At 48.9% G+C, this 16,554-nt stretch overlaps 1 protein-coding gene across 1 annotated transcript in view; it reads right to left on the reverse strand.

The window, feature by feature from the left end:
- The window catches only part of LOC147113665 (uncharacterized), a 126,765-nt gene that overhangs the window by 70,823 nt on the left and 39,388 nt on the right, over nucleotides 1-16,554 (reverse strand). The window contains exon 3 of the mRNA XM_085994913.1: nucleotides 2,970-3,008. Within this exon, the coding sequence (XP_085851039.1) occupies nucleotides 2,970-3,008 (39 nt within the window). The remainder of the gene's footprint in view (nucleotides 1-2,969; nucleotides 3,009-16,554) is intronic.

Here is a 16,554-nt window from a genome sequence, read left to right on the forward strand (position 1 = left end):
CCTCAGTCTCTCTCTCTATCTCCCCATTCTCTCTCTCTCCCCAGTCTCTCTCCTCTCTCTCCCCCCAGTCTCTCTACTCTCTCTCTCTCTCTCTCCCCCAGTCTCTCTCTCTCCCCCTCAGTCGCTCTCTCTCTCCCCCTCAGTCTCTCTCTATCTCCCCAGTCTCTCTCTATCTCCCCAGTCTCTCTCTCTCCCCCCCAGTCTCTCCCTCTCTCTCTCTCCCTGTCTCTCTCTCTCCCCCCTCAGTCGCTCTCTCTCTCCCCCAGTCTCTCTCTCTCTCTCTCCCCCCTGGTCTGTCTATCTCTCTCCCCCAGTATCTCTCTCCCCAGTCTCTCTCCTCTCTCTCTCTACTCTCCCCTGTCTCTCTCTACCCCAGTCTCTCTCTCTCCCCCTCAGTCGCTCTCTCTCTCCCCCTCAGTCTCTCTCTCTATCTCCCCAGTCTCTCTCTCTATCTCCCCGTCTCTCTCTCTCTCCCCAGTCTCTCTACTCTTTCTCTCTCTCCCGTCTCTCTCTCCCCCCCCCAGTCTCTCTCTCTCCTTCCCTGTCTGTCTGTCTCTCCTTCCCTCCCTCTCTCTCTCTCTCTCCTTCCTTCTCTCTCTCTCTCTCTCCTTCCCTCTCTGTCTCTCGCTCCTTTCCCCTCTCTCTCTCTCTCTCTCTCCTTCCCTCTCCAAACGGGGCAATACCGAATTTCTAGCCCTCTCCCTCTCTCCCCCCCCAATCTCTCTCTCTCTCCCCGTCTCTTTATCTCTCTCTCTGTCTCCCAGTCTCTCTCTCTCTGTCTCCCAGTCTCTCTATCTCTTCCCCCAGTCTCTCTCTCTCTCTCCCCCAGTTTCTCTCTCTCTCTCCCTGTCTCTCTCTCTCTCGCCCCTCAGTCTCGCGCTCTCTCTCTCTCTCTCTCCCAGTCTCTCTCTCTCCCCCAGTCTCCCAGTCTCTCTCTCTCCTCCAGACTCTCCCTCCTCCAGTCTCTCTCTCTGTCTCTCTCTCTCTCTCTCTCTCCTCCAGTCTGTCCCTCCTCCAGTCTCTCTCTCCCCCCAATCTCTCTCTCGCGCTCTCTCTCTCTCTCCCCAGTCTCTCTCTCTCTCCCCAGTCTCTCTCTCCCTTCCCCATCTCTCTCTCTCTCTCCCCCCCGTCTCTCTCTCTCTCTCCCTGTGTCTTTCCCCGTGTCTCTCTCTCTCTGTCTCTCTCTCTCTATCTCCCCATTCTCTCTCTCTCTCCCCAGTCTCTCTCCTCTCTCTCCCCCCAGTCTCTCTACTCGCTCTCTCTCTCCCTCTCAGAGTTGGGGACACTCGGGCTGGGCCTCACAACCGCTTGGCCCAAGACACAGAGCAGGGGAGCAGCAGCGGCCGGCCGTAAACCGCGCAGCCCTGTAAACTGCTGTTTTACAAAAAAGCCTTGGCAACGCCGGGCCCCCCCAGCTAGTCTATCTTATGTCTCTCTGTCTGTCTGTCTGTCCGGCTATACAATCAAAAGTTATAGAGCGTACCTACACATATGTTATATCAAAAGAAAGCTTATCATTAGTGGACTCTCGTAGGCATATTTACTTTTTCATGACACAAAAATTGTTATGACAATATACAAAAAAGTCTCAAAAATCCTACCTGTCATTAGCGTTGACTGACGTGCTGCTTGACCAATCCTACAGTTCACTCACCTGATGGTTGACCAATCAGTGCATCACGGGCAGGTCCTAATCCTCCAGTCTCCCTAAACTTCACCACCATTTTTTCCATCCCCACAGGGACAGCAACACCAAAACAAACCTCCACATTCCGGCTCCCGCTCCCGACGCGCCGGAGCGGCAGGTAAGTTGGGCTCACTCGGGCCGTGCCTCGCAACCGCTCGGCCCGACACACACAGCGGTCGGGGGAGCAGCAGCGGCCGGCCGTCAGCCACGCGATCCGCGGGGGAGCTCAGCTCGGGTCCGTCTCGGCCCAACCGCGCCTCAACCGCTAGGCCCCGCACGGCCGCTATCACAACGGCACCGGGCCTCAGGCGCTAGGCAGGGAGAGGGGAGGGAGGGAGAGGACAGCACAGGAAGATGAGGAGAGGGACAGGGAGGGGGGACACACAGGGGCATGGAGACCGCGCGGCCCAAAATTGCCCTGGCAACGCCGGGCTCCCCTGCTAGTATATATATAAAGCAGGATATGGGGAAAGGGCAGGAAAGTGGGATTACAGTAGATAGATCCAATTGAAGAACTAGCACTGGCAGAGACAAGATGGGCTGAATGGCCTACTTCTGGGCTCTTAAGTTCTATGATTCTACTACAACGACCACACATTTTAGGTTCGCTTAAAGAGAGAAGTTTGTGTTCATTGTGCTAAACTTAATTTGTTTCATCTAATGTGATTTGTTTGCTTACAAGAAAATTCTTTCAAAAATACATTCCAAATATGTATTACACGGATCTACAATTACAACTCCAGCTTTAACCACTGAATGTCAGATTAAATCTGAGACAATTCTTTATCAATAAATTATGTTTAACATTTATTTGGTTACTTAGGGATTATTAATGCTCAGGGTTCCGAACTTAAAAAAACTAATCGTTCTTTTTCTTTCTATGGTCAATTCTCTTTAAACCTCTTATCACCATGTTTGACCTCCAAGCTATTCACTTGGGAGATTCCAGCAATCGCATTTCATGAGCACAGGCCACAACAGTGAGAAATTCATCAACAGCCCAACATTGTGGTACAGAAATAATTTTATGTACAGAATCCACACAAACGCAAACATACCATTTTCCCAGCTTGTACAGATCTCCAGGATTTAAATTGAGGACTGTATCCCAAAGTATTTCTATTAACCAATTCTCAGGAGTTTAATTTAATGTTGAGAGCTTTATGCCTGGTTCTGCTTCTATTTTTTCTTTAAACACAAAGCCTCAGATGTGTCCACAAACTCCTTTCCTCACACACTGTACTTTAAAATATCTCGAAAGGCAAAACGAAGGATTACTTACTCAACTGGTGCTGTGCTGTTGGAGGCAGAGTCCAAAACACTGAAAGTGAAGAGCGAGAAAGCTGCCGTTAGATAATCAGAGCAATAATCGGAGGAGCCCACACACATTATTTTCTATTACCTCAGTATAATTACAGAATATTAGTCATGCATGTCCAAAGGTGACGGAACCTATGTACTTTACGATGGCTTGCGCCGCCACAGGCTTGGCTCTCCATGGCAGCTGTGTATGGGAACAGGGAATGTGGGGAATAAAATAGGCAACATCGGGCAATGATGTAAGTCTGGGCGAGGGAAAACCTCTGCAGATTCGTTGTACTCTGCAAGTTTAAGCCCAATGAAGGCAAGGCACAGCAGAACGTGTACTCTAAGGGTCTAGAAACAGCCAGCACCTTTGGCTGAAACACTGCACGACATCCAAAACCTGTTGCATCGCTTCTTATTGTATGTTACTACAGAAGTTAGTGCTGCTTCATGGAGTCATTTATTTATTTACTATAAAATTCAAAGTACCGAGCAAAATGTGCAACTCCATTTACTCTGAGCTGTCCACAAATCAAAAGCAATTTCACGTGCAATGGAATCCTTCCGAACTCACTGAGGACTGCAATACCATGTCAACAGCAAACCACATTCCATACTACTGGAATATTTCCCATGCGACTTCACAATGTCAATCGGCAGAAACAGAAAACAAGCATGAATTTTGAAAAGATCTTTCAGTGTTAAACGATCACGTTCCTTTAACTCACCTTTCTTTTTACTTTTCATCTTTCATACACACAAACACACACCTCTTGACATCTCACTCAACCGAACGGCTGTGTTTACCACACTGCAATAACCTTGGAGAAGATCAAGCCTCGCTGTTGGCTTCAGACCCCTTCTGAAACAACAAAATCCGGGTTGGCAGGTTTCCTCTTTTCTCTCTGTGTGCCAGTCTCTATTTTTCCATGAGGGCATTCGAATAATCTTTCACGTAAGCAGGCAGTCACATGCATCGGGCACTAATAGATACTGAATTCCCGAACAACGCCAAAGTATTTCCAGCGCTCAGTACCCCCCAACAAACACAAAAAAAAGACAACTTGATGTGAGCCATCAGTTGAATGCATTAGAAAATATATAAAACGTGTTCTTGGTCCAGGTATGTTTTAACAGGGTAGATTGGGAAACTACATTAAAAGGTATGGCGGTAGACAAGCAATGGCTAGCATTTAAAGAATTAATATATAATTTACAACAAATATACATTCCTTTAAGGCACAAAAACCCCACAGGAAAAGTGCTTCAACCTGTGGCTAACAAGAGAAGTTAAAGATAGCATTAGATCAAAGGAAGAGGCTTACAATGTTGCCAAAAAGAGCAGTAAACCTGAGGATTGGGAGAATTTTAGAATTCAGCAAAGGTGGGCTAAAAAATTGATTAAGAAAGGGAAAATAGAATGAGAGTAAACTAGCGAGAGACATAACAACAGATTGTAAAAGCTTCTATAGGTATGTAAAAAGGAAAAGATTAGCAAAAGTAAATGTGGGTCCCTTACAGGCTGAGACAGGGGAAATTATAATGGGGAATAAGGAAATGGCAGAGAAATTAAACAAATACTTTGTGTCTGTCTTCACGGAAGAAGACATAAAAAACTTCCCGGAAATACTGGAGAACCAAGGCTCTAGCGAGAATGAGGAATTGAAAGAAATTAGTATTCGTAAAAAATATAGTACTGGAGAAATTAATGGGACTGAAAGCCGATAAATCCCCTGGACCTGATGGCCTACATCCTAGGGTTTTGAAAGAGGTGGCTATAGAGATAGTGGATGCATTGGTTGTCATTTTCCAAAATGTCATAGATTCTAGAACAGTTCCTATGGATTGGAAGGTAACAAATGTAACCCCACTATTTAAGAAAGGAGGGAGAGGGAAAACAGAGAACTACAGACCAGTTAGCCTGACATCAGTAGTAGGGAAAATGCTGTAATCTATTAATAAGGATGTGGTAACAGGGCACTTAGAAAATAATAATAGGATTGGGCAGAGTCAACACGGATTTATGAAAGGGAAATCATGTTTGACAAATCTGTTAGAGTTTTTTGAAGTTGTAACTAGCAGAATAGATAAGGAGGAACCAGTGGATGTGGTGTATTTGGATTTTCAGAAGGCATTTGATAAGATGCCACACAAGAGGTTATTAAACAAAATTAGGGCTCATGGGATTGGGGGCAATATACTAGCATGGATTGAGGATTGGTTAACGGACAGAAAACAGAGAGTAGGAATAAACGGGTCATTTTCGGGTTGGCAGGCTGTAACTGGTGGGGTACCGCAAGGATCAGTGCTTGGGCTTCAGCTATTCACAATCTATATCAATGATTTGGATGAGGGCCCAAATGTAATATATCCAAGTTTGCTGATGATACAAAGCTGGGTGGGAATGTAAGTTGTGAGGAGGATGCAAGGAGGCTTCAAGGGGATATAGACAGGCTAAGTGAGTGGGCAAGAACATGGCAAATGGAATATAATGTGGAGAAATGTGAAGTTATCCACTTTGGTAGGAAAAATAGAAAAGCAGAGTATATTTTTAAATGGTGAGAGATTGAGAAATGTTGGTGTTCAGAGGGACTTGGGTGTCCTTGTACACAAATCCCTGAAAGTTAATATGCAGGTACAGCAAGCAATTAGGAAAGCAAATGGTATGTTGGCCTTTATTACAAGAGGATTTGAGTACAAGAGTAAAGTCAGCTTACTGCAATTATATAGGGCCCTGGTGAGACTACACCTGGAGTATTGTGTACAGTTTTGGTCTCCTTACCTAAGGAAGGATATACTTGCCATAGAGGGAGTGCAATGAAGGTTCACCAGACTGGTTCCTTGGATGGGGGGATTGTCCTATGAGGAGAGATCGAGTAGACTAGGACTATATTCTCTAGAGTTTAGAAGAATGAGAGGTGATCTCATTGAAACATACAAAATTCTTACAGGGCTTGACAGGGTAGATGCAGGGAGGATGTTTCCCCTGGCTGGGGTGCCTAGAACCACGGGTCACAGTCTCAGAATAAGATGTCGGCCATTTAGGACTGAGATGAGGAGAAATTTCTTCACTGAGAGTGGTGAATCTTTGGAATTCTCTACCCCAGAGGGCTGTGGAGGCTCAGTCATTGAGTATATTCAAGACAGAGATTGATAGATTTTTGGATATTAAGAGAATCAAGGGATATGGGGACAGGGCAGGAAAGTGGAGATGAGGTAGAAGATCAGCCATGATCTTATTGAATGGTGGAGCAAGCTTGAAGGGTCAAATGGCCTACTCCTGCTCCTATTTCTTATGGCTAAATGATCTCTATAGTTGTGGCACAATTCCGAATTTGTAATGGGTACTCACCATATTTCTCTGTGTCTCTAAGATTGCCTTTACACTGCAATGTTGTGCAAAGCAGACTTGCTTCACATTGACACAAAGAAGTTGTCTAAAACTGGAGTCTGTTGTGTAAATGCACCCTTAGGACATTGTGCTTGGATTTATAGCCCTTCCAGTTCATGACATTTACTGGTGCAGATATCCTTTTGGACTCTCGTTTTAATACTGACCAGGCAGCGAACAAAACAATTCTGCTTAAAGGTACAAGTGCCACATTGGGGAAACACTGTGTGTATGTAGATAAACCTGTATAATCCCCTTTTAACTGCTGTATTCCCCTCCCCCCACAAGACAGTTGCAAGCTGAGAGGAATAAGGCACGTTCAGACTTGCCTGCTGCTGATAGAAGGAAAACCAATCAGGTTCCAGCAGGTGACCAATCCATGAGTCATCACAGGTTCGCGGGCTTCACGAATTCAGTACTGTATTGTGAGAGTTGGAGTAAAGACCTATTTCTTGTAGCTCGCTGTGTTGCCTATTTCTTTATGCGGGAGACCGTAGTCCCCCACATTGGTGACCCCGAATGTCGGCGGCCGAAGCCCCCGAGTCACGCAGCCCTACAGAGGCCAGCAACAACCCGATGGCAACCAGCAGCAGCCGGATGTCGGCCGGTGCCACGTCCTTGAAGCCCCCCACCTTCTGGGAACACCAAGCACCAGCTTGGTTCGCGCATTCGGAGGCCCAATTCACCCTTCGCAGGGTTCAAGACGATGAAGAAAGGTACCTCCACGTAGTCTCAGCACTAGCAAGCTCTACCGCCGCCGAAGTTCTCGACCTGCTGGGGAACCCACCACAGACCGGCAAGTACTCAACCATTAAGGGCTGCTTGCTGCAGGCTTATGGCCTGTCCAAGGAGGAGAGGGCCCGCAGGCTTCTCTTACTACCAGGCCTCGGCGATTCTACCCCGACCTAGTTGATGAGCCGGATGCTTGTGCTCCTGGGCTCTGAACCGCAGTGCTTTTTGTTTCGGGCCCTTTTCCTCAGCCTACTTCCTCAGCAGGTACAGACTGCCCTCGCGGGGTCCCCAATCACGGACTGCGTACAACTGGCAGCCGCCGCGGACAAAGTTTTCGCCGTCGCCCAACTCGGCTGTGCAGCCGCGAGGCTCCTTGACACCACCGAGCGCGCGCCGCCACGCCAGGCCGCAGAACTATGCTACTACCACGCGCGTTTCGGCCACAAGGCCCAATGCTGCAGAGCACCCTGCTCTTTCGATCAAACCAAGATGGCCGCCCGGTCCGACGCACCAGCCCCGCGCCGCTGCCTAGGCCCGCTCGACTGCACCCCCGCCGCCACGATGGCCATCGGCACCGCAGGTAAACTGCTGCACATAGCCAACTCTCTTTCAGGGCGCAGATTCCTTTGCGACACCGGAGCCCAATGCAGCATAATTCCTGCCTCCCAGCTCGACATCCAGGCAGGCCGCAGCGGCCCACCCCTCGTGGCGGCAAATGGCACAGCCATCGCTACTTTCGGAAAGTGACGGGCCGAGGTTTGTTTCAATGGCCAGCGATTTACGTGGGATTTCAGGACGGCCTCGGTGGCACATCCTTTGCTGGGCGCCGATTTTCTTTGCGCCCACGGACTCCTGGTCGACGTCCGCGACAGGCGCCTGATCGACGCAGCAACTTTCGCTTCACTGGCCTGCCAGCAGAGCAACAGCCCGGCCCTCGTCGGGTCCTGCTCCGCCCCGGCGCATGACGACTACGCCCGCCTACTCGCAGATTTCCCGAGGCTCACACAACCGACCTTCTCAGCCGCGGCAGCCAAGCATGGGGTCGAGCACCACATCGCCACTACAGGACCACCAGTGTTCACTCGAGCCAGACACCTGGACCCAGCCAAGATGGCGGTGGCCAAGGAAGAATTCGCCACGATGGAAAAACTGGGCATCATCCGCCGCTCGAACAGCCCTTGGTTGTCCCCCCTCCACATTGTGCCCAAGCCGGGCGGTGGCTGGCGCCCCTGCGGTGACTACAGATGGCTCAACGATGCCACCACGCCCGATAGATACCCCATTCCGCACATCCAAGACTTCTCGGCACACCTAGCAGGAAAGTCCGTCTTTTCCAAGGTCGACCTGATTCGCGGCTACCATCAGGTCCCCATCCACCACGCAGACGTCCAGAAGACGGCGGTCATCACCCCCTTCGGACTGTTCAAGTTCCTGCGCATGCCCTTCGGGCTTAAAAACGCCGCACAGACCTTCCAACGGCTCATGGACTCCGTCCTACGGGACCTGAACTTCCTGTTAGTCTATCTGGACGATATCCTCGTGGCCAGTACCAGCAAGGCCGAGCACATCGCGCATTTGCGCTCCCTTTTCCAGCGCCTCAGCCAACACGGGCTAATCGTCAACCCGGCCAAATGCCAGTTCGGAGCAGCCCAAATTGACTTTCTCGGCCACAGAATCGCGCCAAGGGGAGCCATTCCCCTACCTTCTAAGGTGCAGGCGGTGGCGGACTTTCCCCAGCCCACCTCGGTTAAGGCGCTGCAGGAATTTTTGGGGATGGTCAATTCCTATCACCGGTTCGTGCCCAAGGCCGCCGCACTCATGCGCCCCCTCTACGAAGCCACCAGGGACAAAACGGGCAAAGAGCAACTCACCTGGTCCAGCGAGATGGCGACAGCCTTCCACCAGACCAAAAGCGCCTTGGCCAACGCCACACGACAGGCCCACCCCATCCCGGGCGCCAAGACCGCCCTCACCACGGACGCCTCGGATTACGCCGTCGGCGCCGTCCAGCAACAGTGGGTCGAAGGCGCGTGGCAGCCACTGGCATTTTTCAGCCGACAGCTGCGCAAGAATGAGCAGGCCTACAGCACGTTCAGCAGAGAGCTCCTGGCCTTGTTCCTGGCAATCCGGCACTTCCGTTTCCTTCTGGAAGGCCGGCCGTTCACCGCATTCGTGGACCACAAGCCGCTCACTTTCGCCATGGCCAAAGTAACCGAACCCTGGTCCGTGCGCCAACAGCGCCCACTCAACTTCATCTCGGAGTTCACCACGGACATCCGCCACGTCGCTGGCAAGGACAATTTGGTGGCCGACTGCCTCTCAAGACCCTCGCTCCACGCAGTGCACCTGGGCGTCGACTACGCCAGCATGGCGAGAGACCAGGCTGCCGACGCGGAGATCCAGGCCCTCAGGACGTCAACTACCAGCCTCACCCTGGCCGACATCCCCTTCCACGCAGCCGGCACAACCCTCCTGTGCGACGTCTCAGTCCCCTCGCCTAAGCCGGTCGTTCCATCCGCCTGGCGCAAGCGAGTTTTCGACATCATCCACGGCCTTTCACATCCAGGGATGCGTGCGTCTCAGAAACTTATGTCCGCCAAGTTCGTCTGGCCTGGACTCCACAAGGATGAGAGAGACTGGACCAACACATGCGTGCCGTGTCAGCGCGCTAAGGTCCAGCAGCACACCAAGGCGCCATGAAGTGTTTCCCGGTGCCCGAGAGGCGTTTCGACCACGTCCACGTCGATCTGGTAGGCCCCTTGCCGCCGTCGCACGGTTTTACACACCTGCTCACGATCGTCGACCGCACCACCAGATGGCCCGAGGTGGTTCCCCTCGCCTCCACCACCACGACCGACGTCGCGCGAGCATTCGTCTCAACATGGGTGGCCCGGTTCGGCGTGCCGACCGACATATCCTCGGACAGAGGCCCCCAGTTCACCTCCCACTTGTGGAATGCCATCATCGCCGGCCTCGGCACCAAGTTGCACAGGACAACAGCCTACCACCCGCAGGCCAACGGGCTCTGCGAGCGCTTTCATCGTTCTTTGAAAGCCTCCCTCCACGCCAGCCTGGCCAACACCAGCTGGATCGACAAACTACCCTGGGTTCTCCTGGGATTGCGTACTGCGCCCAAAGAGGACCTCCGTGCCTCTGCGGCTGAGATGGTCTATGGCCAACCGCTCAGAGTACCAGGCGACTTCCTCCCCCTGACAACGGAGCCGTGGACGGCCGCCAGACAGCTTTCCCTGCACCAGGACGCGGCCCAGCAATTCCGTCCAGTGCCCACTTCGCAACACGGCCCGCAGCCGTCCTACGTGCCTCGAGACTTACGACATGCGGAGTTCATCTTCGTGCGCCGGGGCGCGCACAGAGGCCCGCTGCAGGCACCATACACCGGCCCCTTCCCAGTATTGGAGACGGGGGACAAAGCTTTTCTTATCGATGTCGGCGGGAAGCCGGACCTTATTTCAGTAGACCGCCTCAAACTGGCGCACCTGGACCTCAGCTTCCCATTTCGGCCGGCTCTTCCCCCCACGGCGGGGCAGACCTCCCGCGTTGGCGGCAGCCCCACAAGAGGACCAAGACACGCCAGAACCTTACTTCCTGGCCGCCGCCCCACCTTCGCCAGCAGCCCGTCCAGCCAGCCCACCGGCAGACCAGCCGCCAGACCAGCCGATGAACCAACCGGCCGACCTCCCAGACAGCCCTCCTCACACGCCAGATGGCTACTACAGCCGCTACGGCCGCTTGGTCAAACCTCCGCAGAGACTGACTTTTACAGTTAACGAGGATTCTGGGGGGGCGTATGTGGCGTTGCCACATTGGGGAAACACTGTGTGTATGTAGATAAACCTGTATAATCCCCTTTTAACTGCTGTATTCCCCTCCCCCCGCAAGACAGTTGCAAGCTGAGAGGAATAAGGCACGTTCAGACTTGCCTGCTGCTGATAGAAGGAAAACCAATCAGGTTCCAGCAGGTGACCAATCCGTGAGTCATCACAGGTTCGCGGGCTTCACGAATTCAGTGCTGTATTGTGAGAGTTGGAGTAAAGACCTATTTCTTGTAGCTCGCTGTGTTGCCTATTTCTTTACGCGGGAGACCGTCGTCCCCCACACAAGAATCCTTTTGACAATCAGCTAACACTTAATTGTCAAGAAGTAACAGGATGTCTTGGTACTTGAGTCTGCTGAGCTCAACAAATGGACAATATAAGGCTGACAACAACTTCTATGTGTCATTTACAACAGAAATTGTAGGTGAATTTCTCGCGAGGTCCTTTCATATTAACTTTCTTTTATAATAAAACTTTCCCAATAGTGACCTAAATACAGATAGACTTCTTTGTCCTGTGTTGTCTCTTTTAGCAATTATTTCTGTATTGCCCCATTCAACACTAAAATACTATAGCTTTTTATATGAAATCTGATTGAACAATTGACACGTTTACAGTCTTAAAAGAAGCTGGCCACTGAAAAAAAAAAAGCTCCCATTTTGCAGGTGTTGGTTTCTTCTGTATTACTGCAGTACACGGGCTACTCATGGTGGCTGTTTGCAGCAGTGACAGTCGTTTGGACTATTTGGATGGTTGTGTGCAAATTATCGTACATTACACGTGTTACATCATACCTTGGAGCAGCAGACTACAACTAAAATACAGAACATTAAAAATCCCCAAGTGCATTTTAGACTGAGTGATGTAATGTAATGTTGCAGCATTTCCAACATTTGTGATTTTGCTAACAATTTAGTGTGTGCAATTTATTGGGATAGAAGGGAGAGTGAATTCTCTCCTTTTTCCCCCCCTTTGTATCACATACATCACAAAACAGTGAAACATCGATAAATCTATTATATATTAAAAATGGTGAGCGGTCCCAAGATTCCGGCAGTGCTGTAAAAGTAAAGTCAGGTGACCAACAGTTACAATGGGGCAATATTTAATGTTATGTGATAGCCCCAGAAAGGAAACCTCGGTAATCTCCAGCTGTTCATTTAACCCTAAAATCATGTTCATGAGCCATCCAAGAAAACAAACCCAGAGAGAGATTAAAGGGAATGATCCACATTTCACAAGAGTAAACATGTCAGCATTGCTGAGCAGTTGAAAGTCTATTTAAAGTTTTAGAAGTCTGTCAGTGAAACTTCCAGCTCATGACCGCAAACCACAGCAGTATGTGATACATGAAAGTAGCAGGAGTTAAAGCCATTTATGAACCAAACAAAATGAAGGAAATGCATGAGTTCAAATGCCATTGGGGCAATTTGAGAATTTAAATTCTGTTGGAAAAAAAAATCTGGCAATAAATAATTGGCATCAGTAAAAGTGGCCATGAAACTGTCAGACTCTCCCAACCTTCCTTCCCCACCTCTGCTGACCCTCCTCCCCACCCGGGTCCATTTACCCTACCACCTTCTAACTTGCTTGGCCTGAATCGTGGACTTGGTCTTGACTTCTCATGGAGATGCCACTGGAGATCCAATAATTATTAATGAGATCACATGTTGTCAATGATGCTGTTACCCATTTACATTGCATTGATACTGTTAGCTCCAGAGAAATTAAATTGAGTTACATATACAGCAATTTGTATTTATACAATCCATTTTTGGCACAAGGGGCTTCAAGGGCATTGATGGGATAGAAGAGTTAAGACAGGTAACTGAAGACATGGTGAATGAGACAGATTTTGAGGAAGCTTATAAAGGTGAGGTGAGATGGACAAGGTCGATGAGTTTAGTAAGAATGTTAGTGTAAATGGCTTTAGGTTCTGCCATGGATGGTGGAACAGAGGAAGGGGACACACATCGTAGTCTAGAGTTTGTACAGAGTTCGTGCAAGCTGGTACAGAGAGCAAAATAGAGGCAGGGTGGAACAAGGCCACAGAGGTGGTTTGTAAATGAATAGATGAGTGAGATTTAGTACTGAATAGATTGCAAGCATCAGAGTTTTGGACAAGTTGAAGTTTATGTAGACTGGTGTGCAGGGGATTACCAAGTACAGCTTTGCCAAAGCTAAGCCTGGCAGTGATGAAATTTTCAGCAGCCATAGGGGTGAGGTAGGGACAAGAGTGATATTACAGAGGTGGAATAAGGTATAGGGTTCAGCCTGACTGAACAGCCAGGGAGGGGAATGGAATTAAGGATTAACATAGAAACATAGAAGATAGGAGCAGGAGTAGGCCATTCGGCCCTTCGAGCCTGCTCCGCCATTCAACGAGATCATGGCTGATCATCCAAACCCTAGCACCCGGTCCCTACACCGACAGCCATCCCACACAAGCCCTATCCCCGTAACCCCGTAACCCCACGTATTTAATCCCCCCTAACACTAAGGGCCAATTTTTTTATCATGGCCAATCAACCTAACCCGCACATCTTTGGACTGTGGGAGGAAACCGGAGCACCCGGAGGAAACCCACGCAAACACGGGGAGAATGTGCAAACTCCTAGTGTAGAGTTTACGAGTGGAGCCAAAAAGGATGGCTTTGACATTGCAATGGTAAAGTGTGGTCAGAGTCACAAAGCATTCCATTGATGATTTTGACTGAGGCAATCTTGATTCTGTGAGCAGCCTGAAGAGTCGGAGCGAGGAGTGGCGGATGGAGTGAAGACGGAATAGACTGTGCCAATGCATTGAAGGGCATTAGAGAGTAAAAGGGATTCCGAGATTGGAGGTCATTGAAGACAAGAGAAAGGATGAGAGTGGGCTTTTTGAGGCGGGGATGATGGCAGATTTAAGGTGTGGTACCAATGCCTGTGGAAAGTAAGCCATTTACAATGACAGCGAGCACTGGGTTGAGGAGAGGTTGTCGGGTAGTCAGGAGTTTGGCCGGCAAGGGCTCAAGTGTGCAGGAGTTGGGACTCATGGAGGTGAATCTGATGAGGGCTGGGTCAGAGATGGGAAGAAGCTGCAGAGTATTGTGACTGACAAAGGGAAGCAGTGGCGGAGGAGATGGCCTCAATTTTGAAGATGAAAAAATCTATGAGCTCTTTACAATTGGCATCAGAGATGAGGCTGGAGCAGGGGAGGCAGGTTAGAGGAGAAGGTTTGTGGTGAAGAAACTATAAATGGGAAAATATCAAGTGTAAAAAGCCATAACTTTGACTCTTTTTGTCACTGTAATGCCTCCAAGCAGCAGTGACAGAAATCTGTGAGTAAATTGCCTGCGTGCCCTTCTCAGCTGGGAATAGGGCACAGCTGGGAATATCCAAACAGGAAGAAATAAAATCAACAAATGGGGAGCGTAAGTGTAATAACTTCAAACGACTTCATAATTCATTTGCATAGCTAATTGATATTTAATTAACATGTCTGTCTCTCTTGATGGGCCATCGTTGATTCAATTTAGTTATATACAAAGAAAAAAAATTGAGAGAGGTGCTACGGAGTGACGCAACATGGATTTGTACCCTCAATCACTTCCATTGCTGAATTTTTAATCTTGGTCACCTTGCTTTTGTTAAGATGTTATCCACAATAGCACACTGATTATTTGTGCCACATTACCTCCAGACACAAGATGACCATAGGGAAAATGTCACAAGGCAGAGGCCCACAAGGCACATCGGGTTAAAGATATTCCCTTTATCACATATTCCTTGGTCAAAGACCAGCACAGGTACCTTGTGTACCAAGCACAGAAGGTGCTGCGTGACTGCAGGAACAGATTTGCAAAATAGTCCCGTGTAGTCATGGGCAATTTTAAAATCAAGCCCCAGTTTTTTTGGAAAAAGGAAATGGCATTCTTTGTTAATTTTTTTTTCTGTGGTGCCGATGCTTTGAGAGCAAGAAAGGAGAAAGGAGCATGGAGTGATGAGGGTCTTTTCTTGTCATTTAGCAGGGACCTGTATTTACTGGACAGCATATGATGGCTGTAGTATGAAGAGAGAACTTCACGTGTTCACCGTTATGTAGTCAATGTACTGGCCCGAGTGACCCATGACTCAGAGTTAGTATACAACAAAACTCACATCAAAGAATAAAATGCAAAGTGGATAGACCTGTTCATAGCTTTTCATTTTTAACGCTTTCGTGCCTAATTTGATTGAGACCTACACCCCTCAAAAGAAAAAGCTGACGTTAGACTGCAATCAAAGAACAATAGACAAATGCCCATGTTTGAACGTTTGATTAACCTTCTCGCTGTGTCTCTAACAAAGAGGTGCGACTGTCAGATGCTTAAAGTTGTTGCATGTGTCATGAAGTGAATGGCTTTATCACCTCATACGTTCATTAAACACACTGGAACATATGGCTGCCTGTGAAATCGGCAGTTTATTTACTTCCCATATCAATAAATACACTGGCAGTAACTCATTTCTGACCTCCTTGATTATAGTCACCAAGGGGGGAGGGGAGAAAATGCACCAGTATTCTCGGCCCACCTCCCGTGAGTAATTGATTTTTCGGTGAAACTAATGATACAATCAGCCAACTGAAACAGAGAATCTTCAGATCCCGGTCAATCGATGAGGACGACTCTTCCAGTCAGACAGGTGGTCTCTGGGCCATAGAGCCGCGAGTCCTGCAAGTTGATGTTTAGGGTCTCTCCGCAGCAAAGCGTTCAATCATCAGCACGACCACTACCTGCCACAATGTTCACCTCATTTGCCTTGAAGGAATCAAGTAATTTGAGACACGATGTGGTAAGTGTAACATGATTAGGAGGAAAAAGCTGAATTTGGACCGATGGTTCCCAAAGCTCTCCACCACTGAGGGTTTTCTTTTCCTCACGTCTGGGTCTGTTGTAGACTCATTGCTACAGTGTCAAATTTGTTGTCTTAAAATACTCCTGTGCAGCGCCTTAGGATGTTTTACTACGTTAAAGGCGCTATATAAATACAAGTTGTTGTTGTTGTGTCAACAGATCCATTATTATAACATGCAACTACCAGGATGGCAGAGGGAGAACTAGATGGGACTTGGTCTTTTGTCTAGCAATTCCTATGTTCCTGTGAACCCACATTGCCACAGGTGAAGCTGGTCGCTTCGCTATCGATGGCTGTGATTTGGTATGTCACGCACCTCATGCAAAGTATGGCCAAGCTGCCTATGTCTTTAACAACATCTTAGATGCAACTCACATCTGACCCATTAATCATTGTGATGTTAAATACATTGGTGGTTTCAAGATTGCACATATTAATAAGCCACCAAGTGAAAGCTGGGGAAACAACCTACTCCCATCTCTTTCTCAGCTGTCTATGTACTTTAACAGCCAACATACAGACTGGGGTTACTCCCAATCCAATGAAGACTGTGATTGGTTAAAAAATTGGGCATCTGGTAATGACCTTGATCTGATCCACAACCCTAAACAGCATGACGCCTTCCGGTCAGTGAGATGGGGTCATCAAGACTACTTCCCTGACATCTGCTGGGTCATGTCAATCAACAAACACCCACTACCAGCATCATGCACTATTCTTAACTAC

Source organism: Somniosus microcephalus, chromosome 8 (assembly GCF_052327205.1).
Source record: "Somniosus microcephalus isolate GS21.2 chromosome 8, FLI_Smic_1.0, whole genome shotgun sequence".
NCBI classification, from domain to species: domain Eukaryota; kingdom Metazoa; phylum Chordata; class Chondrichthyes; order Squaliformes; family Somniosidae; genus Somniosus; species Somniosus microcephalus.